Source organism: Pelophylax lessonae (assembly GCF_965119305.1).
Source record: "Pelophylax lessonae genome assembly, chromosome: 6".
NCBI classification, from domain to species: Eukaryota; Metazoa; Chordata; class Amphibia; order Anura; family Ranidae; genus Pelophylax; species Pelophylax lessonae.
In genome coordinates this window covers 94788567-94816071 of record NC_138773.1, presented here as the reverse complement: position 1 = coordinate 94816071, position 27505 = coordinate 94788567, and the positions used below count along the sequence as shown (strand labels likewise).

General features: G+C 42.7%; 2 protein-coding genes across 2 annotated transcripts in view; one reads left to right on the top strand and one right to left on the bottom strand.

The window, feature by feature from the left end:
• The window catches only part of LOC309558809 (uncharacterized protein), a 38082-nt gene extending 25651 nt beyond the window's left edge, over positions 1-12431 (top strand). Inside the window, exon 2 of the mRNA XM_082261873.1 lies at positions 11311-12431. Coding sequence (XP_082117999.1) covers positions 11345-12331 — 987 coding nt within the window. The 5' untranslated portion in view covers positions 11311-11344 and the 3' untranslated portion in view covers positions 12332-12431. The remainder of the gene's footprint in view (positions 1-11310) is intronic.
• CHLSN (cholesin) overlaps positions 1-27505 on the bottom strand; it is a 693214-nt gene that overhangs the window by 401392 nt on the left and 264317 nt on the right. The window contains exon 3 of the mRNA XM_082261874.1: positions 3996-4028. Coding sequence (XP_082118000.1) covers positions 3996-4028 — 33 coding nt within the window. The remainder of the gene's footprint in view (positions 1-3995; positions 4029-27505) is intronic.

Sequence of the window (27505 nt, the reverse complement as noted above, 5' to 3'; positions counted from 1 at the left end):
CGTTATTACTGCAGACCACAAAAACCTGAGCAATGTCTAAATATAGCAGAGCAGGAGAGGGAAACCTACAAGGGACCCCCAGCCAGATAAAAACGTGCAGTCCTGGTCAGTGTCAAAATGAAAGCAACACAGAAGAAACAGGAAGAGGAAGCAACTAGAAAAAACGTGCTGCATGCCAGTCCTGCCTCCAGACCACAAGAAAATGGCTGCTATACATTCTCAATGGGGAATTTCAGAAAATGGCTGCCCATACAAACTAATGTGAACACAGAGGTCATGAACCACGGCAAAATGGCGGCCCCCATGCATGCCACGCTGTCTCCGGGACCCCCAAAAGGGGTCCCAGAACAAAAGGCAACTAAGGATTCCTATTCAAGGACCCCCCCGGACGATCCAACCCCCGCAAAAATGTGCCAAAAACCCGGCCACATTACCGCCCATGGAAGCAAGGGGTACGCCAGTTAGGCTTTCGGGGGGGCCAGGGAACGAGGGAGCCCCTAGGGTCCGACCATTCCAGGGAGAGGCCCGCGCCCACCCCGCGACCTCCAGGGGTAGTGGGGGGACATGTTAACATACCGCGGTACCAGGCGGGCGCCACTCCGAAAAAAAACACCTCCTACCCGTAATGGGGGATGCTGTTAGCCAAGGGGAGGTGGCATTCCAGGTCGTCTGCTTCCTGGCGAGATGACCCACTCGCAGGCTTGTCCCCATCTGTCGGGGCACTGTCGTGGTGAGGCCTAGTAGTGGACTATAACCTGCTCACGCTCGAAGGCCAGGCTGGGCGACCTTAAGGATCTATATTATCCAGTGTGAAAACCACAGCCGGCTGTTGCTTGTAGTTCCTCTGGATCTTGGTCCTCAGGAACTAACTAGAAAAATAAAAAAATCACAAACTTTCCCTGTTACAATTAAAACCGAAGTCCCAGCAGGGAACTAGGTCCTATCCCTGTCTCCCTGTCACTAGGCAGAACAAACTATTTGATTATAGCAGAGCCCGAGGAGTTATGCCAGCTGGGACAGCACCTATCGGCGTGGGCAAGCATTTTTTCCACCTAGTGCCTATTCCTAGTGGGAGGAGCATAACCTATAGTCTATGATTAAGCAGAGCTGCGTCTGTCGATGAACGATAGAGAAAAAAAAAAAACATGCCTATACCCAACTGCTCTGTGCAATGCTTTTGCACAGAGCAGCCCTAATTGTCCTTACCTGGGGTGCCCTGCCGGCTCTCCAGGACCCTCCTCATCATTTGGCTTTCCATGGGTTTACTCATGTGGGCTTGCTCCCAAGTCCCACTGCTGCGTCCATTGACACAGACAGTGGCACTCAGCCCCGTCCCTCCCATGTCACTGGATTTGATTGACTGCAGTGGGAGCCAATGGCTCCTGCTGCTATCAATCTGTACAATGAGAAGAGAAACAGCGAGTCGCTGTGCTCGTGCAGATCGCTGGGTCAGATCAGACTCAGATAAGAAAAAGGAGAAGGTCTGTGGGGAGTTGCAGCACAGAATGCATTAAGGTGTTAAACCTTGAGGCTTTACAACCACTTTAAGCTTTAAAAATACATTTTAGAATTGTAGAGCCATTTTATTTTTAAAGGTATATTTCAGCTAAAAGTATAAACTATCTACATATACGTGAAATATTTGCACACAATAATTTGAATTTCTAATTTGTTGGCTGCAAACACTGAATTATTAGTAAATCAAAAATGTTATGCATAAAATATGTGCTGTGCTTAAGCAATTGCATATTACAAAACAATATATATATATATATATATATATATATATTAAAAAAGCGAACAGCGCTTGAAATAGGCAATGTATAAAATCTCATGGCCGAAAAAAGAAAGAATGTGCACGAGTCCCAAAAAACAATGAGATAAAGTCTGGGAAAAATATCCCGATATCTTCATGCTATGCAATTACTCCTTCCAAGTGTAAACCCCATCAACCGCATTCAGGTGTACTCCCACATTAGTACAGGGCTTGACAAACTTGCTTAGAATCTAGGAGCCAGCTAAAAAGGTGGCACTGATGGGCACTGACAAGTAAAGTGCTTACAATCATGAAGAAAGTTCAGCGCTGACTGGCTGGGAGAGCGGCAATATTATAATGGTGGATGGTGAAATACATATGCAGACGCTGCAATGTTGCTTGTAGTTAGCTTCTTAACATTGCCACTTGTGTGGTTTACCTTTGCTAGTAAATATGATTTAATCATTTTTAAAAAACTGAAGTAGTTAGCTTTATGCAATTTCTCGGTTCTTCTTTGAGTTACATCTCCCTGAAAAGATGATATCTGTGATAAACCCTGGGCTCAACGATCCTCCTTTTGGAAAATCCTGTGGATGAGATGGCTATCGTTTATTACTTTCATTTGCCACTGTGTGTGTCCTGGAATAAGGAAGGAGCATGTTTTTATGACCTTAGTGGGGTTTCATTCTAATAGGGTGGAGTTGGTGGAGGTGCACACTTGGAATGAGTTATTGCATAGCATGAATATATCAGGATATGTTTCCAGGACTTTATCACAATGTTTTGTTGGGACTATTGCGCATTCTTTCTTTTCTTGGACTTGAGATTATATATCCTGCCTATTTTTGAACACTGTTTGCTTTTTTCATATCTTGTCTTTCCCACTGTACTGTGTAATTTTATATGTGTGGCACATATTTTTTGCATAAAAAAAATCTGCAACTGAAATAATCAAGGAACACGTTCTACCTACAGTGTTTCATCAGTTATCTTTCTTGCATTAATTCTGTCTGCCAGATTGTAATGCTGAGTAAAGCTCCATGGCTGCCAGTAATGTGTTCTCTAGGAGCTACCTATTGCCAAGCATGAAATTAATGTAAGCCAGGCAGTCACAATTTCCCAGATCTGATCAACTGACAAGACTGCAGTAATACATCTTAAAGAACTTGTTCAACAAGCAAGGGAAACCAAACGAGGAACTGCTACTGCATCCACTATATGAAACCTACTTTGAGTTGTGTTTAATTCCTTGTAGCAAGATTTAGAAGAGCATCTCACATGTAGGGTAGGTGGGGCTGCTTTTGAAAGACCGTGCTGCAACTCTCCTTATCACTTACTACCTGCTACGTCCCATCATACTGACAATTACCATGCAGGTTCTGGTGAAAGCCGGCCGTACACAAAGCAAATTTCCGTGGTTTAAGGAAATAAATGTGCTTGATTCCCCCATCAACACAGACAGTGTTGATGAGGGAATCCCTTCTGTTGGGTCATTGTCTTCTCCCAGGGGGGCGAAGACAGTGATTATCGCTACTGGCTATAGCAGCCGCTACCGATAATCGTATGAGAATTTGGCAGGCTGGTTGTAGCCAAGTTAAATGATTAATCTTGGTACATTCAGTCTGCTCATTAACGGTTTGGATCTCGGCCTGTTTAAGCATGGAATGAATGAGATTTGAACCGTGTATGGTTGGCCTAAGGCTTAGTTAACATGTATTGGAATTGGATGCTTTTTGACACTGTTAATCTACTATGTATAGGCCAACACTGAAATCGCTGTGACAAAAATCCAGTCCTGAGCCTTGCAAATTCGCATCAGAACCACATCAAAAATGCACCTGAACTGCTAAAGAAATGCGAAATGCTTTTTATATCGCAGTGAAATTGGACATACAGTTCGCACCAAAAATGTGTGAACCCAGCCTAAGAAACATCTTGGCAATAACATTATGATAAAGCAGGCATCTTTATTTGACAGGCAGCAAGAAACCAGCAGTAGGTTTGTTAGGTAATAACCCTCCTGCCTTACAAGCAGAAAGAAATAACCACCATATTACATATAATAGAAGAAATTAAACATATTTGGTCAATAATTTGTACAGTTATTTAAAGCATCTGTGAAATACCTGAATGCACTTCTTCATGATTAAAATACTTTTCTTTTTTTTTTTGGCATCACATTTACATCAAATTCCACAACAATCTTACATTTGACTTGCTTAGTACAGAAATTTCTGACCTTAGATATCGAAGGATCTGGGTCTTCTGAAACCTGCAGAGAAAAAAAAAAAACAAAGATGGTGAATTTTGATTACTTTAGAACAGGACTTAACAAATTCTACACAACAAGTCACCAATGTATGTAAAAACTTTAGCTGTAAGATACTTTGGACTTTTTTTGTTTTCCAGCAAATTCCAGCATAACTGTTGTCGTCAAGCTGGCAATACGCAAGTAGAATTTCATATGTTTTCATTAAATATTCTTTCAATTTTCTAATGGTTAATGGGGTCAAATCAAGATTTGAAAGAGCAGGATGGAAAATTTTTCTCTACTCAAATTTCTAACAGCAAATGTGGTTTGTGTTTGGGAAAAATTGTACATCGTGTAATAAAACGTGTCTAATACATCTGGGATTGCATTCAAACAGCTAATATGGATAACATTTTAAAGGCTTTCAAACAAAAGTAGTTGCTCGGAGTGGAAGAAAGAGCATACTAAGAATGCTCTGATGAGAATTCTTGTAGGAACATTCGCCGGAAGTTCTAGTAACATACGGTCAGTTTAACTCATGTCTGAATGATACACAAAGGCTTCTTGCACACTGACACTTAAAAACAAATTTTTTACTAATCTAAATGCAGGCCTTTGCTTTAAATTGGCCTGCAAAAGCTTGTGCTGTGTATAGATTAAGTAATAAAAACATAAATTTGCATTGCAGGTCAGTATTTATACACGCATTAGCTGCACACCCTTGATTAAAATAAAGCTTGTAGAATTTTTACGCATATGCATGAATTCATGTATTATAAAACCCACCCTCGAGTATTTTCTGCCAGGAATGTCTGATGTTCATGTATCAGTATTATGCACAAGTGCCCAGACTTTCCCAACCAGGTTTTAGAAATTCACAGAACAAGGAAAAACATTTGGAGTACTGTGAACTAAGAATGAAGGAAATCAGAGTGACAAAAAGTCTTAAGCTGAAGCTTCAACGATTTTCAATGACCATATCACACTTCTATGGTTTGACATGTTTTCTATGCATCAACTTATTCAAAATTCACTAAATTTGAATAAAATAGATTTATGTAGAAAAGTTCAAAATAATAAATGTTTTTACAATGTATTTTTTAAAGGCAGGAGTGATATTATTCCAACAAATGTCTTCCTGTTCAACATTCCCATTAAAGGTAACATTCAACCATAACTTGTAAACCTGTTTTAGCCTAGCATGGCACCAAAAAAAGAAGAAGACTACAAAGCCACATTACACATTCAACATGCCAATGTCATTGCAGATATGAATACACTTACAGTATCTGTTCATGTTAAGTATTCGATTTTCATTTACCTGTAAATCCTTTTTATTGGAGTACATCACAGGACACATGTTTAGTCTTAGACTACTGTGTTATATGGCCACCTCAGGCGATTTGGACACTAGCAAACAAAGTTGTAAGAACAGCCCAGTATAACTCCTTGATAGGATTAATCCTAGACTCCTTGCTGAGATAGAATTACCTAGCCACAGACATGCAAAGTATGCCTTCCAGGTGTGATGGTATACTTTGCAAAAGGTGACTTCCTAGCCTTCAGATGCATAGGGATGATGTCCAATAGGCCTGTCCCTCAGGACCTAGCTTCAACAGCCATAAAAGGCAGCAACCAAGAAACAGGATGGTGGACTGGTCCTTTGGCAAGAAGGGTCATGAGGGTGTGTCCAAGTACCAACTCCTCCTAGGTCAGTTCAGGGCAATAAAGAAATACAAGATGAAATCCATTTCTATCCTGTGGGTCAAAGGGGGAGAGAAACTATAGAGGGGAAAGGTATAGTTCTCACGGAGATACCAGAGCATCCACTGCTAAGACCTGTTGAAAAACCTGTTGAGTTAGTTGAAGCTGGATGGCAGGAGGTCTATGTCTGGTGTCCACCACATGCAATAGAGAGCTTCATATGGAGAGAGACCACTCTCCTAGATGTAATCAAACTGAGGAAGTCAGCCTGCCAATTTTTCAAGTCTGGAATGTGCACAGCGGTCAAAGCCAGAATGTGGAGTTCTACCCATCAGAATTAGATCTCCTTTACTTTGAGCTGCGTGAATGCTGATACCTTGCAGATGGCAGATGTAAGCCACTGTTGGCATTGTCCAACTAGATCCTGGTTGTAGTCAGAGGTCCAACATTGGAAGGGACAACCAAATTTCCGTAAGTTTAAGGATATTGATGGAAAGCTGAGTTACCTCCAGTAACCAAGTCCCTTGTAATAAATGGGTATCGAGGAACAGGTTGGCAAAATATTCCAAATGTTGCATGCCCACAGCAAAACGCAGGAAGCATTGATATGGCGTGAACATGAGAATGTGTATATAAGTATTCTTGATGTCCACTGCGGCCAGAAGATCCTTTTGTTAAAAGGAGTCAATGACCGATCTGCTGGAGAGTATTGTATAGATCTGCCTATTTTTGCAGAGAGGGTGGCAAATTTGACAGCAGGAAGTAGATTGGAGGTAGAGAACAAAAACTCAAGTTTGTAGCCACAGGGTCTGTGAAGATGCACCATCAAGGTTTTGTTAAGGCAAGAAATTGCAAACTCCTCAACTGGGATTGTGCATTTCTCCTCAGTAGAGTGTTACTGAGCAAAATGTAGAGAGAGAAGAACACCTAACTGGAAGAGGCCAGTCACCATACATACAGACTGTAAAAGCAAGTGTACAGGGAAGCTTTTTACAGTTTTATTGCACTTACAGGGATCCCAAAGGATGACTTAAAGGCCAATACCGATTGTTCTAGATCAAGTACAGAAATTGTATCCCTAACATGGGACTATGTCAGCAGAGTAAACCTCCTCTTGAGACAAGCTCTTGGAGCCAGATGAGACATCAGCCTCATTTTACTCTAGGGTGGGGGGGGGGGGGTACCTAAACAATCAAAGGCAGGTCAGAATGTGCACTCCTATTATTATCCCCTCAGGGACCAGGGCAACAACACATCCGTAGGGCAAAAGCCCAGGCTTACGACAACTGTTTTCCCACAGATCACCCAGCAGCCAAAGAATGTTATGGACTAATACCCATCCAAGTCTTTGACCTCCTGGGGGGCATACCCTCTAGGGGGTTTTTCAGGGACAGGGTTCAACTGCACATGGACTACAGTCCTGAACCTGAATAGCATGCCGCAGCTAACTCAATGCAATGCACCATATGTCAAAGTCCACACACGATCAAAGACCAAAGCAACATTACAGGGCAGCCCAATATCTTCTGTCATGCTTAGTCCAGGTACTATCCCCCAATCTAGAAAGCTGCAAAAATAGAAGCTGCAGTGGCTGTGTAGCAGGTAGGAATCTTTCTAGAAGAGTCCAGATGAAAAATGAAACACATAGAAAAAAAGTAGTTTGCTTTTCTTAAAAGCAAAGTCCATTACCTGAGGGAACTAGCCCTACATGGAAATCACCTAAAGGTTGGAGTATAACAAACTAATTTAATCCTGTGTACTGTAAAGTACAAATAAGAATAGTTATTTTCCATAAAATATTTTTTTATTGTAGGTTTACTAGTTAATTAAAGTGCAACTCCACCATGTTAATATTTTTGACAACACTGATATTGGTAGTCAGTGAGTGTATAAAATGTTCAAATGTTAGTTTCCTATGTTGTTTGATGTTTAGGTTGTGTTTAGAAGCTAAAAAGGTGGATACAGATATCTAAATATGAGGTTTTTGGTGCCAAATCAAACTAAAATTGCTGACAGAATGCTTGTTAATAGCATTATAGTTGGGTGCACGGCTCTCTTATTTGTTACCTCTTCCTAACACTTAACAATTTCTTGCTCCTAACATAAAGACCTAAGCCTAGTGCACACTAGTAATTCTTTTTTCAGGGCTGAATTAAAAAAAACTGACAGCTCGACAGCTCAGGAGGAGCCACTGTACTAACTATCTACCGTGAGTAGAGCAATCTCTCCAGCTGTTCTATTGTGTTCTGAAACCCCCCCCCCCCCCCCCCTCGGCAGAACACTCCAGTCAGCGCTCTCAGCCATTGGCTAAGAGCGCTGATCAGGAGCTGATCGACAGACTGCAGTACACAGGCCAAATGTCGGCCGGTTTCTATTGAACCGGCCGATGCCATCCGACATTCGGCTCATGTGTACTAGGCTTAAGTACTCTTTTAGTATCATGTTAAAATATTTGTGAAAAAAATAAAGTAGTTCAATTTTTCCATCGGGGCAGACGGTTTGTAGTTCTAAATGAACTGCAAGGAAACTGGTATGCCCTCTCACAGTTCACTGAGACTTCCAACAGCTTTTAAATAGAAAGGCCGTACAGAGGTAGCGGCAAAAAGTGACTGCAAGAGCCTGACATTGCAACCGTGATTTGCTGATAGCAGGTGCAATGCTCCTGGGAAAAAAAATAATAAATGCACCTCTTTTTTTTTTTACCTGCATACATGTGTATTTATTATTTTTTAATTAACTCTGAAAGAGACATTGTCACTTTTCCTATTCAGGGCAAAGTGACAGTGTCTGCACACAGCCAACTTCTAGGTAGGTATACTTACCCACACTCCCTTGCTGCCTCCCCACTGCAGCATCCTCGTTTAAGTTCTAGAGCCAGTGCTTAGACAGGGAGAGGGTGTTGATTGGCCACTGAGCACTGTCACACAGGGGAAGATATGTGCTACCCTTACCCTGGTCTGTTTACTTAACCTTACTGTGTATTGGTGTCTCTATGGTGTATCATTTTAAGTTACTGTTTATTTTAAAATTGGTGTCATACATGGCACCATATTGGTCAGACTTGGCTATTCTAACATTTTACGAAGTGTCCAAATGGCAGTTCTTGAGAAAGGGCATATTTTGGAGATGTTGCAGAGGTTGAGATGGCAAGCTTTGGAAAGTGATTAAATGTGGGGCTGAAAAGAGAGTTCAGAGTCCAGGATAACACCTAGCACCCTGGCATGTGGGAATAGGTTGATGTTTGTGCCCTTGATCTGTTTCTAATTTATAAACTGGAAATTTAAACAAAATATATTTTCAGATACAGTATCTCACAAAAGTGAGTACACCCCTCACATTTTTGTAAATATTTTATTATACCTTTTCATGTGATAACACTGAAGAAATGACACTTTGCTACAATGTAAACTAACACAGCTGTAATGGAACTGGGCACCCCTGACTGGGTATGTCACAACAGCCATTAATGTCTAAACCTCTGGCAACAAAAGTGAGTACACCCCTAATTGAGCCCTCTTCCACTCCTCCATGATGACATCACGGAGCTGGTGGGTGTTAGAGACCTTGCGCTCCTGCATCATCCGTTTGAGGATGCCCAAAAGAAACTCAATAGGGTTTAGGTCTGGAGACATGCTTGGCCAGTCCACCACCTTTACCCTCAGCTTCTTTAGCAAGGCAATGATTGTTTTGAAGGTGTGTTTGGGGTCGTTATCATGTTTGAATACTGCCTGCGGCCCAGTCTTCGAAGAGAGGGGATGATACTTTGCGTATGTCACAGTACATGTTGGCATTAATGATTCCCTCAATGAACTGTAGATCCCCAGTGCCGGCAGCACTCATGCAGCCCCAGACCATGACACTCCCACCACCATGCTTGAATGTAGGCAGGACACACTTGTCTTTGTACTCCTCACCTGGTTGCTGCCAGACACGCTTGACAACATCTGAGCCAAATAAGTTTATCTTCCAGTAATCCATGTCCTTAGTCTGCTTGTTTTCAGCAAACTGTTTGCGGGCTTTCTTGTGCATCATCTTTAGAAGAGGCTTCCTTCTGGGAGGACAGCCATGCAGACCGATTTGATGCAGTGTGCGGTGTATGGTCTGAGCACTAACAAGCTGACCCCCCCACCCTTTAAACCTCTGCAGTAATGCTGACAGCACTCAGTCCTGTTAAAGCACTGTATGGTCTTGGCCACCTTGCTGCAGCTCAGTTTCAGGGATCTTCTCACAGCCTAGGCCATCTTTATGTAGAGCAACAATTCTTGTTTTTCAGATTCTAAGAGAGTTCTTTGCCATGGGGTGCCATGTTGAATGTCCAGTGACCAGTATGTGCGAGAGCCATAACACCAAATTTAACACACCTGCTCCCCATTCATACCTGAGACTTTGTAACACTAATGAGTCACATGACACCAGGAAAGGAAAATGGCTAATTGGGCCCAATTTGGACATTTTCACTTAGGGGTGTACTCACTTTTGTTGCCATTGGTTTAGACATTAATGGCTGTATACTGGGTTATTTGAAGGGGACAGCAAATTTACACTGTTATACAAGCTGTACACTCACTACTTTTACTACTTGTAGCAAAGTGTCATTTCTTCAATGTTGTCACATGAAAAGATATAATAAAATATTAACAAAAAATGTGAGGGGTGTACTCACTTTTGTGAGATACTGAATCTTATCAATAGATAATATTGGACTGCCATTTAAACCTTTAGGGTGAAGATGGACAGAAATTAAAGCTTTCAGATATAATACAACAAATGCGCATTGCACCAGATATAGTACTTTATATTAAATGGTTTCATGTAAACCTTTGTCACAAATTTGGCAAGAACGCACAAATTATTGTTAAAGGACAACAGAAATTAGGAATCAATTACCAATTAAAGATCCCCTTTTATTTTAGCTTTTGAATAAAGCGGGAAAGGATTTGATGCTGAATTTATTACTTCAGTACCCCCACCATTTAAAATACCCATACTTTATTTCCTGCTACTAGGGCAATAGCGGAGCTTTCTGTAGCATTGGCAGCCTTTTTAGCTCCCCACTGGAATTTTCATAAGATTATATTGGTTATGTTGGTAAAATGTTTCCATCACAAATGGCAAGGAGACAACACAAACTACCTCTAATATGTATAATAAAACCAGTGCCATTAGTATGTTAAATAAAAAAAAAAAGTAAAACCATGTTTTAATTGTTGACTGTACAATTCCAAGTATCACAAGTTTACAATGATGCCAACAAGCACCTTGTTTTGGCTTGCTTTTTTTACAAAATTGCTGGCGAAGAACAAGTTTGGTTAAAGCTGGCCATACATTAGAAGATTTTTGAATGAGCACATGTATGAACTTTGATCCCACTAATGATTAGAAAATCAAACTAACAAACTTAACATGAAAAATAGCGAACAAAATTCTACTAGCATATGGCCAGCTTTAGTAGGTGTTTGCTTCAATTTTTAAATGGTGGCGGGTACAATACTATCTGGCTCTTGTGGCTGCTGCCCACAAAATATTACATTTATCTGTAAAACAAAAAGCAAACATTCTAATATGTCAATTTATATTTGTTTATTTTTCCATTTTGCAGCTATACAATTGGAGAAGATCTGAGGATCTGAATTATGGGACACCCAAACATGTCCGAGTTGTACTACCCCAGTCAAACCCTTGGCAACCCTTATATAGCCATAGAAGATATAATCAGTTCTCAGAACATCATCTCCAGAGTCATGCACAGCTACCTTGGCATATTAGTTCCACTTGGCTTACTCGCTGGTATTTTCAGCCTTGTCCTTTTAATCAAGAACAAGATAAAGCATCAAACAATGGAAAATCTGGACTTCTATCTTTTATGTTTGGCAATTACAGACATCACAATCATCCTGTATTCTTTTACTTCTTCAACAAGACCAGACTATTTGGAAATATCAAACATTAGCTGTGGGGTGCTATGTTTATTCTTCAACATAAGTTATTTCTTTTCTCAATACCTGCTACTAGTGATGCTTCTCATGTTGCTTGTAGACACATCTGCTTCTGAATCTCGAATGATAAAAATCATTACTAATTGGTTGGGATGTTTATCTCTTACTTTGATATTCTCTGTAACAATGTCTCTAGTAACTGTGTCACTCTTGGGAACATACAATAATCTTCAGAACATAACACACTGCCAGTTGGATCCTTTAAATGCCAGTCCAAAGTATGACTTAGTGAAGTTCTCCATTGGATTCTGTGTGCCATCACTCATCATATTAGTTCTCTCTGTTCTACTGATTGTTCAGGTGCAAAGACAAGATCAAGTCACACGGAAAGAAAAGCTCCACGGTTCTATGGTTGTTCTACTTGATATAGCCATTATGTTTGTATGCCGGCTTTTTTACAATATTATGCTCCTTAGGAGAATGAGATTAAAGATGTTGGGGTTCTATTTGTCTCCCAAAGAGGAGCTAGTCATGAACATTGCAGAGCTGGTAGTATTTAGTGGTAGCTGTATTAGACTCATCTGCACAATGACCTTGCACAAACCATGTTGGGATGGAGTCAAGAAATCCTTGCAGTTCTTCAGGAATATGTGTAGAACAGAAACATCAAACAGTGTTATCTAGCTGATTTTCTTGAACAAACAACTCCACACCAAAGAAATAAAAGACAACAGATTTTACTTTACTCCCACATGCTCACACCACTTCCTAGAGAATGGGAAATTACAAAAGGCCCAGAGTCACTTTAAAATCTGTTGGATCTATTTTATGCATTCTGCCATGCAGCACCTAAAGTATGGAATTCACTAAAATCCACTGTCTGGAAAGCACCATCTCTGGAAGTTTTTAAAAACAGACTCAAGACACATCTATTCACCCAGGCTTATAGCAATACCTAACAAGCCATTCTCTTCAATGACCCAAACACCAATTTGAAAAGTGCTGAGTTTCTAGGGAGAAAAACCCTATAGAAATATTATTATTATTATTGTGTGCAAAATATGTAGCTCTCTATCTTGTAATACACCAATGTCATGAAGCCGTAGTTCACTACATATTTTGCACATTTACAGTACCTTGGGTTAATTTTGGGGTTAGTTTGTGTAGCAGCTAAGTTAAGGGTATTCAAGCTTCCAAAGTGCAGAGATGACAGTATAATTAAAAATATTATTTTAACATATAAAGGTCTATGAAAAAGTCAGAGCACCTTGGGAAAAATTACACACCTTATTCATTTTCTAAGCAAAAACATCCAGAGGACACGCACCTAAAGCCCAACTGCAGCCAAAACAGTTTAGTTTTGGATAGCGTGGGAAAGGGTTATAACCTCTGTCAACTTTACTTTGATGTCTGCTCACAAAGTGGGTGTTTTCTCCCAATCAATCCTTCAAAAACACAGTGATAAAAAAACATTTTGTTTTAAAGTCAATTGCACTTCTTTTAGGTTTCTACTGCCAAGTCCCCACTTGTAATAAGAGAAATAAATCTCAACAGAGAAACAGGCAGCAAGAATACCAAAATAGTTTTAAATCATTTTAGCCAACACAGTAAACTAAAACAACAGTTTGGGCCATGGTTGAGTTTTAAACTTTGCACGCACAAGAAGTGCTATTTATTTTATGAACTTAAAATTACACTAAATACTATCCGTACTCTTCAAAAACAATCCATACATATCCACTATTTAATGGCCCTGTAATCCTTTTTTCATGAAATTGTGTCGTACTATGTTTTCCTGCCTCCTTGAAACGTCCTCCATGAGCTCCCAGATCTCACCTGGCAAAGGAGGGTGGCTACATTTCTACGTAATGTGGGTCATGGAGAACAAACACAGGCACCCTCTAACAGAAAGTCAGATCACAATAGCAAAAAGGAAGGAATTTGGAGATTTGGAGGAGGTTGAGTGCAATAAAAGGTACTTTCTGGAGTTAAAGTGGTCTAAGACCAAAAAGACCAAACCTTTATTATATCGCAGCTTACCACCTCTTAGACTTAATGGCTGCATTTGTTTTCTTTTTTAGTTTTTTTTTTCTTCTATTTTCATCTGGTGACCTAGCAAGCAAGTCTGTTGCTTTTCAAAACAACAAGCTATCCAGGAGAATGCATCAGTTACATAGATGAGACATGCTATTTAACCACTGACAGGGATGCTTACATATATATTTGTTTGCAAAACTTTAATACCAAAAAGAAAAATAACTGTTTGATGTAACTGGTTAAAGTATTCGATGGAGTTTAGCCTCAATTTGTTAGTGTATTTAAGTATGCTGGTATATCTAACACTCCCCCCCCCCACCCCCCACTCTCCCCTCTGCGGTGAACTCTGGGAAGATCGGCTGCCTTCCTCCTTGACCCACAGCTGGCCCATTCAAAGATTCACATGAGCAGTAGGGATTTGAAGCCTCAAGGCTTCACCGCTGGTTCCCCTTAGTGAAGATGGCGACGGCAGAATTCGAAAGCCATCCGACAGATTGAAAAATCTGTTCGGGTAAGGACACTGGATTCCTGAACAGGTTAGTGTCTTAATATTAATAAACATATAGTGCAGCATTATAAAATGATAAAAATTAATATATATATATATACAACATTTCTTAAAAAAACTGTGAATCACATAAGTCCATGAAAGTCCAAAAAATAAAAATAGTATAAATTGAATTCCAGTGACATAGAATATCTAATTCCATAGGAGAGAAAAGGACCACAAATCCCAGCATGTGAAGGAGAGCCACTCTTCCCAAATCCTTTTGTGCAACACTAACATAGAAAGACAATGAAAAGGAATGGCCGCTTACCAGAAACAATTGGCCCCTCCAACTTAATGGAAAAGCCTATTGTGTGTTTTTGGGAGATGACTTTTCCAAATGTAGCAAAAAACCACAGGAGTTATTTACCCTGACACTCTTCCAATTCGAGTCCGGATATCAATTTCAAGATATGTGGAATGAATATAGAGGATCATAGCATAATAATGTTGATAAAAGCCATTTTATTAAAAGTATAAAAGGTGCACTCACATATTAGCTGTAAAAACAGACATATCAAGGATCCAAATACAAACAAATACAAGAATGGCCGAAGAGCGTGGTGACGTCACGTCTGGTCCCACTCAATGCGTTTCGTCATAGGTTTGATGTCATCAGGGGCGTGTCCTAATATTAAAAGTAAGCAGCTACAGTATTTATTTATTTTTTGAAGGAGCCTGGAGCCTTAAGTGGCTGTTAAGCCCCTTCCTAAACTACACACAATTTCCTCTGTTATAAAGCCTGCTATGCTGCAGTGTAGGTCCTTTGTAAAAAAAAGATCCCTATTTCTACCTCATTTCACAGCGCAGATCGGCGGTCACTTGACTCGTCGAGGCTCCTTCTCCCGATCTGTCAGCTTGAGCAGGAGGGGCCAAGATTCCCCCACTGACGTTAGTCGGGAGGAGAGAGCTGAGATGTCAGCCAGGGAGGAGAGGAGCCTTGAGGAGTCACGTGACCGCCGATCTGCGCTGTGAAATCAGGTAGAAATAGGCATCTTCTTTACAAAGGACATACACTGCAGCATAGGAGACTTTATAATAGAGGAGATTGTGTGTGAGGTCTAAAGGTATTTCCGCAGCAGGAAGGGGGGCAGGATAGGTAAGAGCTGAGGCAGGGAGGGGGGAAGGAGGACAGAGGAGAGCAGTGCTGCGGATGATGGAGACACATACACTGACCACGGTGTCAATGCTCAGCAGCCATGATATACCATCGTCAGTGTACAGGGAGGAGGGCAGAAACTGGCAGGATTAGCCAATTTTTTTAGATGATACAGAGGACAAAATGACAGAGCACAAGCACTGCATAACATGCTTCAAAGGGGCAGGATCCATTTTTTTTTTAGGGTAACAAACGCTTTAAACTATGTATTCCTTCTACTTCAAAAAGTATTCCTACTACTTTAAAAAAAAAAAAATTTTGTATTTCTTTTATTGCTTTCTCCTCCAACAAATTATTTTTGTTCTTTCTGATGTGATCTGACTTCCTGTTAGATGGTGACTACATTCGTTCTCCATGATCTATGGTTGTATGTAGAAACATAGCCACCCCATGCTTGCTTGCTCCTGAGATGGACTAGGAACTATGGACTATGGGATTTGTAGTGAGCATAAAGCAGTGCACATGACTGCAACCAACATGCACTTATTATTCCAAACAATTGGAAGAGAAGAAAATGGAGAGTTTCAGAAGCTTATGAAGGATGTTACAAAGAGGCAGAGATGAAAAACCGATTACAGGGACATTACAGTGGATGTGTATGGAAAGTACTTAATATGTTTATGTTCCTGGCTGCCAGAATTTGATAGTGGCAATCCCGGAAATGCTCAGAGCAGAGCAAGGTCACCCACAAAAAGAGGGAGGATCAGCACCGCTTGGTCATCCCAAATGTCTGACGTTAACTTGAAATTAACAGTTTATTTATTAAATTCACAACCACAGTAATGTTAGGGGTAAATTTCAGGGAGGTAAATTAACAGTTTACCTATCTACAACCGCCCAGACCAAGTGTCATTTATTAGCTCTGAGCTCATGCAGAAGACAGTCTTCATGGGGGCGTAACATCATGACTTCTCTCTGATATGGGCCCAATATAAGTAACAGCTCACCCCATTTCCTGACAGGTAATGATATACTTTTGTTGAAGTGAAGTTTAAATGAACCTGTGCCCAAACTATGCACTTTAAAATATCAACATATTCCACACAAGCAGCAAAAGAGCTTTAAAATAAAACCTAACTCCCCTCCATAGCTACAGGCAAAAAATATTTTTTTGACTGTTACTTTCTATTACTAGAGTCTCTTGGCAACCTGCCAGCCTTCTAATGTAAACAAACGGATTTTTCTAAAGTGTTAGGCCCCTTTCAGACAGCAAAGATCCATCCAAGCAGGTCCACCTGTTCAGCGGGGGAATCACTCCGTTGATCCCCGCTAAGCAGGCGGATGACAGGTCAGTGCCCGCTCCGCTATGCAATACGGACACAGCCCACTCTCCTCTAGGGGGCGGTTGGATGGAAAAGGACTGCATGTCCGTTTCCATCCGATTGTCATCCAATCCGCTGGACGGATGGCGAACGTATCCCCATCCGTCTGCTTTTAAGGGATCAGATCGGATACGATGACGGTGGGTGTCAGCAAACACGTGTCTGCTGACATCTGCCGCCCATAGAGAGCTATGGATGATCCGATTGGGTCCGCCTTAAAAATGGACTGGCGGACATGATCGGTCCGCTGGTGTTAAAGGGGCTTTAGAAATACATTGAAACTAGACTTTAGCATTTTTTCTGTTTCCATTGAAAATTAGTTACTTCACAGTAGAATGGTCTGAGCACAGGTGGTCTGAGAATTTACTGGTTCCCAATAAATATTGTAATTTTACTATTAATGTAAAACGTGGGAGATCTAAACTACTAGAACTATCACAAGTGACTTTGTTTAAAAAGTGCATTGGATAGCGTTGTCATTTTAGTTCATAGTGGACTGCAAATCTGGAGCAAGCAAACTACCGTTGATGTTTAATAGGTCTGAATTAGGTTCTGAAAATGTTTTTCAGATCACTGACTCAATAGATGGTGAAGTAAGGTTTAGAATGACAGCCCCAGAGTCTGCCCTTTTCAAAACAAATTAGCAGTGGTAGTTTCCCTAATGATCTGCTCCAAGAAAGACGTTTGTGAGAGAAACATCATAATGAAGATTCATTCATCAATGGCACCAGTGTAAATGTATATAGCATACTGTATTAATATTTAAAAAGCAAGTATTAACTAACACACATTGCCTTCGGATAAATGTGTATGATTTGCATTCCTCCAGCCCTAAGTTTTCTAAGCAGTGATACTATACATATTTAATGATGTGACAACTATCTATAATATATTAATGTATACGTAAATTTTATTTTACATGTATGAATGTTTGTTTCAAAAAAAATACACAACACTTGAAATATTACTGTGCTAATAAAAGACAAGCATGCTGAGTCAATAAGCACTGTGTGTTATCCAAACATCCCTAGGTACTGCTTGCTGATAAGCTTTAACTAATAAAATGGTGCTTTATAATTTTGGCAGGAGAAAAACAGGGTTTAAAGTAGTCAAACACAGCAAAAGGAGACCATAATCTAGAAATTATTTGGGTACCAGGTTTGTTCAAGTGTATATAACCAGTATGTACTAGGTAATATACAATTGGCTATAAAAATTCCTATTGTCTACCCCAATACTAAATTTTTTAACATATAAAACGCAAACGGTTATTGCAAGCACAGCTGATCTAAAGACAAATATTGTATTTAGATTAGCTGCTCTATCTTACTGAACCTGTTTTAAAGAGATACAATCGAGTGCTAAAATACTTATCTGTGCGTGCCACCTGCCCTGACACTATTGGCTGATGCCTTCACTTCAACTTTACCAAGCCTTTGCCCTCCGTGCCTCTGCAATACGCAGAGCTTCAGTGAAGAAAGTGGCCAATCGGAGTAGGATAGAGAATTTCGGGGCCGTGACAAAGATTTTTAATATTTTTTTTTTTTAAACAGAAGCAGAAGCTTTTTAAGGGATATCAAAAGTCAATACTCAACTCTATGGATAATGGGAATGAATTCGTGTTTGCTGTACAGCACTACAGAATACATCAGTATTTAATCACTCCTGCTCCGGAAGGTATACCCCCTTTATGACCAGGCTATTTTTTGCGATACGGCACTGCGTTACTTTACCTGACAATTGGGAGGTCGTTTACTATACCTAAAATAAATGTATGTCTTCTTTTTTCCCACAAATAGAGCTTTCTTTTGGTGGTATTGGATCACCTCTGCAGATTTTCAGCTTACCGTAAAATCCATTTCTCTGATGTTACACAGCTCATGATATTCTTAACAATTGGGTTATGCTGCCCTTACAGGAGAAGGACACTAGGCAGAAAAAAAGTCTGGCTACGCCTATGGGCAGTCCCAGAGGATATACTCCCTCTTGCTGCTATAGGTATTTAGTTTTGTTACAAGCAGTGTCAGAAAAATAGAACTCCACAGAGGGGTGGGTGCTGTGTCTGTCAATGAACATCAGAAAAATTGAATTTACGTCAAAAATCCCATTTTTTCGTTCGTTCATTGACGGACACAGCTGCTGATCTTCATAACCATTGGGAGGTCCCAAAGCAGTGTTATACATGACGGGTGGGAACAGCGAAAAATAAAATCCCAAGGCTAACTATAGCCAACCAGGCAAACAGGAGCTCAACCAAAACAACTGGAGCTCACCTGAAAAAACAATACACCTTTAAAGAGGACAAGGTCCTCTAAACAGCAGCCAGAAAAACCTTACAGCCGAAAGGAAGCATCTGCAGATGCCAACACATCCACTTTATAGAACTTTGTGAAAGTGTGCACTGACGGCCAGGTGGCAGCCTTGCAAAACCTGCGTCACCGACGCCTGATGACGGGAGGCCCAGGAGGCACTGAGCGCCCGAGTAGAGCGCGCCTTGACAGGGAAAAGAGGAACCTGATCCTTGATGGAATAGACCTGAATCAGTGTCTGTCTGATCCATTTGGAAATGGACGCAGAGGAAGCAGACAACCCTTTCCAATGCCTATCCGTAAGCACAAATAGTGAGTCTGACTTCTGACTTCCCAAAAGGCTCCGTAGCTGCCAGGTATACCCCAATTGCCCAGACCATATCCAAGGCATGCAAAGCAATTTTCTCTGGATGTTTTGGCCTGGGGCACAGGGAAGGCAACACAACGTCTTCATTCACATGAAAATCAGAGATAACCTTTGGAAAGAACGATGGAAAGGGATGAAGAACCACCTTATCTCTGTGAACCACCAAGTAAGGTGAGTGAAAGGATAACGCTGCCAATTTTGACACCCTGCACACACAAGTTATAGCCACCAAGAAGGCCACCTTCTGGGACAGCGTAAGCAGGGGAATCTCCCGAAGATTCTCAAAAGGAGGCTTCTGAAGGAATGAGAGCACCAAATTGAGGTCCCGAGGCGGCAACAGAGACCGCACTGGAGGGGCCAAGTGCCTAACTCCCTAAAGAAAAGTTCACACCAGGGAGTGTGTGTGGCCAAGGCCCATTGAAAGAAGACTGCTAAGGCCGACACCTGGCCTTGATAGTACTCAAGGCCAGTTTTTTCTCAACCCCCCTTTGAAGGAAGTTCAAGATCCGAGCCACCGAGAAAGAGCGAGGATGAACCCCAAGAGACTCACACCACGCAATGTACGACTTACACGTACGATGGTAGATCTTTCTAGAAGTAGATTTCGTAGTTTTTAACAGCGTTGGAATCACCGACGCGGACAAACCTCTATCCATCAGCACCTGGCATTCAACAGCCAAGCCGTCAAATCAAGCGACTGTAAAGCAGGATGGAAGATTGGTCCAAGGGACAGCAGATCCTCCCTGAAACAAAGCTTGCAAGGAACGTTGGCAACCAGCCGCACTAGATTGGCGCACCAAGCCCAGCGAGGCCAGTCCATAGCCATTAAGATGACTGGATTCCCGTCTGCTCGATCATGCATAGAAGGGAGCGAAGGCGTAAATCAGACAATATTGACCCCATGGGGCCACAAGTGTGTCTGTGGCATCCGCCAGAGGATCCCGTGACCGAGCCACAAACCTATGCACGTTTCTATTGAGCCGAGACGCCAACAGATTCACCTCGGGGGTGCCCCACCAGAGACACAACTGATGAAATACCTCTGGATGAAGGGACCACTTTCCTTGTTCCAACGCCTGCCGACTGAGATAATCCGCCTGCCAGTTTTCCAACCCAAAACGTGTATGGCGGAGAGGGCTGGAACAAACCGTTCTTCCCTCCTAGGAATGCCAGCTACCTCCAGAGCCACCAGGACACTTCTTGTGCCCCCCTGGTGATTGGCATAAGCCACAGCCGTAGCATTGTCCAATTGAATGCGCACTGGACATTCCTGAAGATGATGCATCCAATGGTCCAGGCACAGTCTGATTGCTCGGAGTTCCGAGACATTGATCGGTAGTCTGGACTCTTCCAGTATCCAGAGTCCCTGAGCAGAATTTTTGCCGAGGACGCCTCCCAAACCAGACAGGCTGGCATCCGTGGTGACCACTGTCCAACACAAGGGGAGGAAGGTGTGCCCAGCTGAAGCGTCGGAGAACGAAGCCAACACATCAGGGACTCCTTCGAACCTCGGCTCAGCTGGATCTGATATCCAAAGACTGCGGAGTCTTGTCCCATTTGGCCAGAATCTCCCTTTGTTGGGACCTCGTCTGAAACTGTGCAAATGGAACCGCCTAGAAGGTAGATACCATAAGGCCCAGAACCCTCATGCAAATCCGAAGGGATGACCATCTGCTGGACAGCAGGAGACGAATTGCAGCCAGCAGTTTTTGGAGTTTGTCCAGAGGAAGGAGCACTCTGGCTAAGGCTGAGTTTAGAGTCAGACCCAGATTGTCTAGCTTTATGGACGGAACCAGAGCAGACTTCTGAAAATTCAGAATCCAGCCGAACTCCCTAGTTCGTATGGTGAGTTCCACCAGAGCAGTAGGAGACTTCGCTCGCAGACGGAGGTTGTCCAAGTAGCCCAGTACCGCGATCCCCCGTTGTCGTAACAATGCTAGCACCGTGGCTAGCAGAGGTTAGACCAAAGAATAAAGCCACAAACTGATAATGCTCCTCTCCAGCAGCAAAGAGGAGGAAGCGCTGGCGAATGGCACATATTGGAATGTGAAGGTAAGCATCCCTAATGTCGATAGAGGCAAGAAAATCCCCCTGATGCAGGAATGCCACGACGGTGCAAATGGACTCCATCCTGAAATTTTGCTCCCTCCGCACAAAGTAGTTTAGCGCCTTGAGGTCCAGGGTTGGACGCAGCTTGCCTTCCTTCCTGGCAACTGTAAACAGGTTTGAGAAAAAACCCTAAAAATGTCAGAAACTGGAAAAATCACCCCTTGAAGTAACAGGTCTTGTAAGAAGTCCGGGGACAGGCGCAAGTTGGAAGGAAAGAACCTTGCTGGGTGACAAGAGCAAAACTTGGGCTTGTGCCTGGGCCGAATAACTTTGTGAACCAACTTGTCTTGTACCAGGGAAGTCCGCAGATCCGGAAACCAGTGAAGACGTCCAACACCCCTGATACGGGTGAGGGCGCACTTTTATGCTGAAGGAGCCTTGTCCGGGGGTCCGGAGAAGCCTACTCTCGGCTTACCAGACCAGGTTCGTTCAGAGGAGGCCCTGAAAGACTTCAAGCCCTTGTCAGTCAACCCAGAGGGCCGAAAAAACTTCTTATGAGCGGAAAAGGAGGGCCCACGCCTGCGACGAGGGTCCTTGACCTTAGAAGCCTGAAGAAGAATGGTACCCTTTTCCCCCTGTGAGACCTTTAATGATGTCATCCAGGGTAGCTCCAAACAGGTGATTTCCTTGAAAGGGAATATTGGTGAAGGCCTTTTGCGAAGTCTAGTCCACAGACCAGCATTTAAGCAAAAAGACACGCCAAAGGACCACTACCAAAACAGAGAGCCAAGCCAGTAAGGGAGCCGCATCCAAAGAGGCATCACAGATAAACTGCAGCCCCTGGACCAGCTCAGCAAAGGCAGGGGGTAGCTGTTCACCCTCCAGGTTATGGCGTAAAAGCTTAGCCCACCCAGTCAGAGTTAGCGACACCAGAGCAATGGTCAATACCGGCCTCATTGCTGAACCAGCCAGAGTGTACATATTGCGGGCCACAGCCTATGCCTTCCTTCCTGTCAGAAGGATCCCTAAAGGCCGGGGACTCTTCAACCGGAATCATGGTTGCCTTGTTCAATATGGAAACCGGAGCGTTTACCACCGGTGGAACAGTCCACCTCTTAAGAAGAGACTCCTCATAGGGGTATCGCCCAGCAAATCGATTAGGGACCCCAAGGGGACGCTTTGGTCGTCCCCACTCTTTAGCGACAGTTCTGTCAAAATAGGCGGGAAAAGGAAACACCTTTGCCGCTCTGGATGACTTGTGAGTGCAAAAGGGAACCTGCGTCTCCGTCACAGCTGCGTCCTTCATTTTAAAGATCTCACGCACAGATACAATCAGTGCTTCTACCAGCATATTTTTGTGCGCGGTTGCAGATGTGGAGGAATCATCCTCACTATCTGAGGAATCCGGGCGCATGGTCGCAGACCCAGTAGGGAGACCCACGTCCGTGGCGGCCAAATCAGATTCAGGATCTAATGAAACGGATGAGGCAGGGGAAACCGGGGGGGTTTGCTAGTCCGTCGCCCGAAAACCACCTCCACCCAGACCGCCGTCAGTGCATTGATGGATAGTTGAGACCCGGAGGGCCCCGCAGCCTCAGAGAGGGGATCAGGTGGGGACTGCAAAGGGACAACCCTCAACACACTGGCAGCATTATCTAGTCACAAGGCACAAAGCACCAAGAGATCCTCAACAGAGAGAAAGAGGACCCCAGACTCAACCACCCAGCAAAAACAGGCACCCGCAGCCACCATGATAATCTGCAATCTTTTGACGATCAGGAAGTGAAAAAATGTTTGTCAACTCGGAAGAAGGTCAATCCTTTATTATGGAGCAAGAGTCTGATAATGTTGAAATTAGCAACTAAGGAAAGTGGGCTACATCTAGTGATGGGAAGTTGACCTCCTTGTCAAGTCCTCCTTCAATGTGCTGTGGGTTTCTTTTTTTTTTTTTTGGGTGTTTTTTTTTGTAGTTTTGATTATGATATTTTTTTTAAGAAGAGAAAATGGATAAGTAAAGATAAAGAATGTGTCCTAGAGCTATGAGAAGTATGATGGAGTCATCTCATATACTTCTCATTAGAGGGTTATAATTATGTTGTTTTCCATGTTTTTTTTCTGGTTGCTTCTTGATTGTAATTGATTTAAATTTTCTGTAACTATCCATTTAATAACAATAAAGATAAGATATGAAAAGGAAGTGAAAAGATTCAGGAGTTAACCAGGGGATGAGGAGGGGTTCCCACCTCCAAAATCGCCCTCCACAGGGCTCTACAGTCATGGCTGCTGCTATTTTGAATGGCAAACCACCGCAAAACGGCCCCTGGACTACACAAACATGGCTGCCGTGCATTGAGCACACAGGCTACAACAAAATGGCTGCACCACAAAGCTCCCAGGGACCCAGGAGGGATCCCCAGGCCTCAAGGACAGAACCAGGCAGGATGAGGGGCCCTGGCAGGAGTCCCCACCAGGCACAACCCCCCCCCCCCCAAACAGCCGAAAGGTCGCCGGTGGCGCACCCCTCCCACCCCCCCATCGCCAGCTTAGGCGCCCTGCCTCCACCCCAGGAGGTGGACCATAATACCCACACGTCCCCAGCATAAGTAGAAGGGGAGTAGGGTGAGGGGACAGATGAAGGGGGGTGCCTGGCGGGAAGGAGATGAACCCAGGGATCCAACTGTCCCAAGGAGGGGCCCACGTCCACCTCAAAACCCTCATGGAGGAGAGGGGGGACAGCTACTCACCATACCAGGCGGGCACCCCTTAAGACAGAACCTCTCACCATCAAAATAAGTCGTATGCGACCTCGTGAGGCGTTCAACTCGCAGGCCAGCCCCCGCCTGGTTAGGCTATGTCGCGGCCGATCTAGGGCAGGAGCTGAGGTCTGTGAGCGCTCGCTGGCCATACTGGGGTGACCACTGGTCCGGCAGTTGACTGTAGATCTTGCAGGAAAAAACCAGGAGAAAAATTTCTATCTAAAAAGAAAAAATTGCCAGGACCAGAGATCCCAGCAAGGAACTAGGTCCTTACTCCTGACTATGCAGAAAAAAACTGAGTACCTATAGCAGAGAGAGGGAGTATATCCCCTGGGACTGCCCATAGGTGTAGCCAGAATTTTTTTCTTCCTAGTCTCCTGTAGGGGGCAATATAACCCAATGGTTAAGAATATCTGGAGCTGTGCCCGTCAATGAACAAAAGAGAAAACAATATTTTTTACTTTCTGCTATAAAACACATTCAATAAAAAAGTGTAAAAAATCTAATTTCTTTATTAATTTAGAGCAATATGTATTCTGCTACATGGTTTTGGTAAAAAAAAAAAAAAAAAAAACAATCCCACTAAGCGTATATTTGTTTTGGGCAAAAGTTATAGCATCTACAAACTGGGATATTTTTATAGAATTTTTAATTGATTATTTTCTTTAGTAATGGCGGCGATCAGTGACTTATAGCGGGACTGCAATATTGCAGGGAACAAATCGGACACTAGGGTTTTTTTTACTATAGCTAAAGAGGGCAAATTAGTCACAATCCTGCAGAGAAACCAATCACCTTCTAACCTCAGCTTGCTTAATTAGGCTTGCGCAATAAAACCTGGAAGCCCATTGGTTTCTCTGCAGAGCTGTGACTAATTTTTCCCTCTCTAGCTTTAGTAAATAAACCCCTAAGTGACACTTTTTTGGGAAACCAGTGACACCAATACAGTGATCGGTGCTAAAAATATACACTGTCACTGAACTAATGACACTGGCAGGGAAGGGGTTAACATCAGGGGCGATCAAAGGGTAAATGTGTTAGGGAGTGCTTACTAATTGGCGGGATGTGCTTGTACTGTGCTTAGCAGAAACACAGGATCCATGGCTTCTCTTCTCACAGAACGGCTATCTGCCTTGTTTACATAGGCAGACCGCCATTCTGCTTCTCTCGGGAACGATCAGTGGGTCCCGGCGGACATTGAGGCCACTGTACCCGCTGATTGGCTTCCGCTATGAATGGACCAGCCACCGCAGGAGCGGGTTGCCGTCACGCGTGCACACCCCAGACCCAGGAGTGCAGAATCACGTACAGGTACATGATTCTGTACAGGAGAGCCTCCTTGTTGGCGTATATATACAATATACAGTTAGCAAACTGTTAATACCATAAACAAATAAAAACCATGGCTTAACCACTTGAGCTCCGGAAGATTTTACCCCCTTCCTGACCAGGCCTTTTTTTTGCTATTTAACACCGGGCTACTTTAACCACTTGAGGACTGCCCCACGCAGATTTACTGCGGCAGGACGGCTTGACTGCACATAATCACGTAGATCTACGTGATTATGTGCACACGGTTTCAGTTTTGATTAGACACAGTGGAAACCAGACCAATGGAGGAGCTCGATCACCACTGGCCTCCAGCGATCTTCAGCTAGAATGTCAGAAGAGCCGCCTGCCTATGTGAACAAAGCAGGCAGCTCTTCTGTCAGAGAGGCAGGGAAAAATTGTGTGATTCAGCTAAGCTAAATTACCGATCTCTGACTGCCTCTGTTCAACCCATCCCCCCACACAGTAAGCACAAAAGGGAACACATTTAACCCCTTGATCATCCCCAGTGTAAACCCCTTCCCAGCCAGTGTCATTTTTTACAGAAACAGTGCATATTATTTAGCACTGATTACTGTATTAATGTCACTGGTCCCCAAAAAGTGTCAAAAATGTAATTTAGGGGTCTGATTTGTCCGCCGTAATCGCCGGCATTACGAATAAAATTTTTTTTAAAAAGTCAATAAATCTATCCCGTAGTTTGTAAACGTTATAACTTTTGTGAAAACCAATTTAAATACGCTTTTTGGGATTTTTTTTTTACTAAAAATATGTAGCAGAGTACAAATTGGCCTAAACTGATAAAAAAAAAAGTTTTTTTAATTTTTTTATTAGGAATGTTTTAGAGCAGAAAGTAGAAAATATTGGTGTTTTTTCAAAATTGACGCTCTTTTTTGTTTATAAACGAAAAACCGCAGAGGTGATCAAATACCACCAAAAGAAAGCTCTATTTGTGGGGAAAAAAGGACATCAACTGTATTTGGGTACGCCGCTGCACGAATGTGCAATTGTCAGTTAAAGCAACGCAGTGCCGAATCACAAAAAATGGCCTAGTCATTAAGGGGGTAAATCCTTCCGGAGCTGAAGTGGTTAACTGGCGATTGTGTGGTCATGCAACGCTGTACCCAAACAAAATGTATACCACGCTTTTTGCACAAACAGAGATTTCATTTGGTAGTATACTACTAATGGCGGTGATCAGCGACTTTAAATGAGACTAGATAGTGCGGCGAGTAATCTTACACTAAATGACAGGCTGGGAGGAACTGACTAACTGCCACTGACATCACCAGCGACAATAATACAGTGATCAGTGCTATTATTATACACTCTTACTGTGCTAATGACACTGACTGGGAAGGGGTTAACATCTAGGGTGATCAAGGGGTTAAATGTGTGCCTAACAATATTAACTGTATGCTGATTTTACTAAGCAATGCACCCAGTTTTACTCCCTTCTTTTCAGCAAGAAAAAAGTGGCGCATCGATGCAGTCTGTAGAGAGGCCCTGTCTTGGTCACCTACTCAGAGCTCTCTTCTATTATTCGCTCAGCCGATCGGCGGGTTCCGGCTATAAATCATTGGCTGGGACCAGCTGACGGCTTGTGCTACAGCGAATGACAGCACAGCCGGGGTCGGCAGGTACGCGCTCCCTACTCGGAACTACAAAATCACGTACATGTACATTGCTCACATCCCAGCCATTGGTCCGCCTTCAACATGCTTCCCCTACAGCCTGCATAAACCCTGTGACAGACTATGTCGAAGCTTACTAGTAAAAATCAGAATTTTTTGCTAGAAAATTGCTTAGAACCCCCAAACATTACATATATTTTTTTCGCAAAGACCCTAGAGAACAAAATGGAGCCTGTTGCAATTTTTTATGTTACATTATATTTGTGCAGCGGTTTTTCAGGAAAAAATACACTCTAATGAATTTTAATGGAAAAAAAAAACACAATAGATTAACCCAATTTTTGGGTAA